General features: G+C 62.5%; 1 protein-coding gene across 1 annotated transcript; it reads right to left on the bottom strand.

Annotated features, from left to right (window-relative positions):
• Nucleotides 1-439: 439 nt before the first annotated feature.
• On the bottom strand, nucleotides 440-851 carry LOC104513333 (GTP cyclohydrolase 1 feedback regulatory protein-like; the record flags this gene model as incomplete). The annotated part of the gene is made up of 2 exons (XM_010156655.1): nucleotides 440-534; nucleotides 759-851. Coding segments are annotated over 2 exons (188 nt in total), but the record flags the coding sequence as incomplete, so codon positions are not given.
• Nucleotides 852-1476: the final 625 nt, after the last annotated feature.

Genomic DNA, 1476 nt, shown 5'->3' with positions numbered 1-1476 from the left:
GCTTCGGAGCGTTGGGGCTGGAAGCGCTAGTGAGACAGAGGGGGTTGTTTTTAGGGATTAAAGGTGGGTAAAGGTGGATAAAGTTGTGCAAAAGACTCAAATGCTCCCTGGGCCCATTTCATCGCAGCCAGGACGTGCATCAGGTAACAGCCAGGGGCAGCCCAGTGAGTACGGGGTAAGGGTGGGGGAGAAGGATGGGCAGGTGCTAAAATGGGGCCAGAGCAAGAAAAAAAGAACTAAATGGACTATCAGGCCGCATTTCCTTGGCTGAGCATGAACAGGCAGGGGCAGGGCCACGTGTGTACCAGCATCAAAGTGTTGCCAGGATTAAGCGGGAAGGTGCCGCGGTGAATGCAACGCGTAGAAACCTTCCCGGTTTTCATGGGAAAATAAGGAGAGGGGAGAGCCTGGAACACCGCAGAGGAGGAGGACGACTTACAAGTGGTTGCCCAGCATGTTCCTCTTCGTGGCCCCCAGGAAGCTCATCAGGCCGGGATCCGAATGCTCGTCTCCCACCATGGTGGGGCCAACCTCCTGCAGGGAAAGGCAGCGGAGCGGGTGAGCGATGCGCGGCACGCGGCCACCCCCTCCCCGCTCCCCAGCACCGCTCCGGTACGAGCTTTGCTGGGAAGGGGGTTACTGCGAGCCAGGTCCCAGGAGAGGAGCTCGGAGGCTTTGCTCCTGGAGGGCCACCTGCTGCCTGGCCTTGGGATGTCCGCGTGTGGCGAGCTGCTGCTCGCAGCCTCGTCCTGCCCTACCAGCCCGTCCCAGTGTTTTGCCAGGAAACGAGCATCCCCAGGCCCGTTGGGGACCATCCTGGCAGGAGGCAGCGATGGCAACAGCTCCGCTAACTGGGAAGGGTGAGAAGATGGGGGTGAAAAGGTGCCACAGAGGGATTTGGGGCAGTTGAGTACCCATGGGGTGACGAGGGGCAGTCACGCTCCCTGGGAAGCAACAGGGGACCGGAGGAGCCGGGGAGAGGCAGAGACGTGAGCCATCTCAGCATCGCAGCCATCGGGTGGACCTCCCACACGTCCGGGGTGGGGGGGGCCCGGGCACATCTCTGCACAGTGCTCCAAAAGCATGATTTTATGGGACACTCCTGGAGGTTTCCCAGAGCAGCGCACAGCAGGTGACGACGGCGCCAGTGTGACCTCCACGATGCTCGCCCGCTCCCAACCCAGCGCGGCACAGCCGGGGCGGGCAGCACCCAGCCACCCTGCAAGCGCGAGGCTGGGTGAGCCAGACCCCATGGCCCTGAGCACCAGCCACAGCTGCCAGGGGGGAGAGACACCGCACACACCTCCCATGTGGGACCCACAACCCACCCCCCTGGCCCAGCGCTGACGGAGGTGCTAAGGTGCTCCAGGCTCTGAAAGAGGGAGATTGGGATGGGCCATCGGGAAGGAATTCTTCCCGCAGAGGGTGGGAGCACTGGGACAGGTTCCCAGAGAAGCTGTGGATGCCCCATCCCTG

Source organism: Eurypyga helias, unplaced genomic scaffold (assembly GCF_000690775.1).
Source record: "Eurypyga helias isolate BGI_N326 unplaced genomic scaffold, ASM69077v1 scaffold20248, whole genome shotgun sequence".
Classification (NCBI taxonomy): Eukaryota; Metazoa; Chordata; class Aves; order Eurypygiformes; family Eurypygidae; genus Eurypyga; species Eurypyga helias.
The sequence above is the reverse complement of the archived record's forward strand: the minus strand, read 5'-3'. Positions and strand labels throughout refer to the sequence as shown.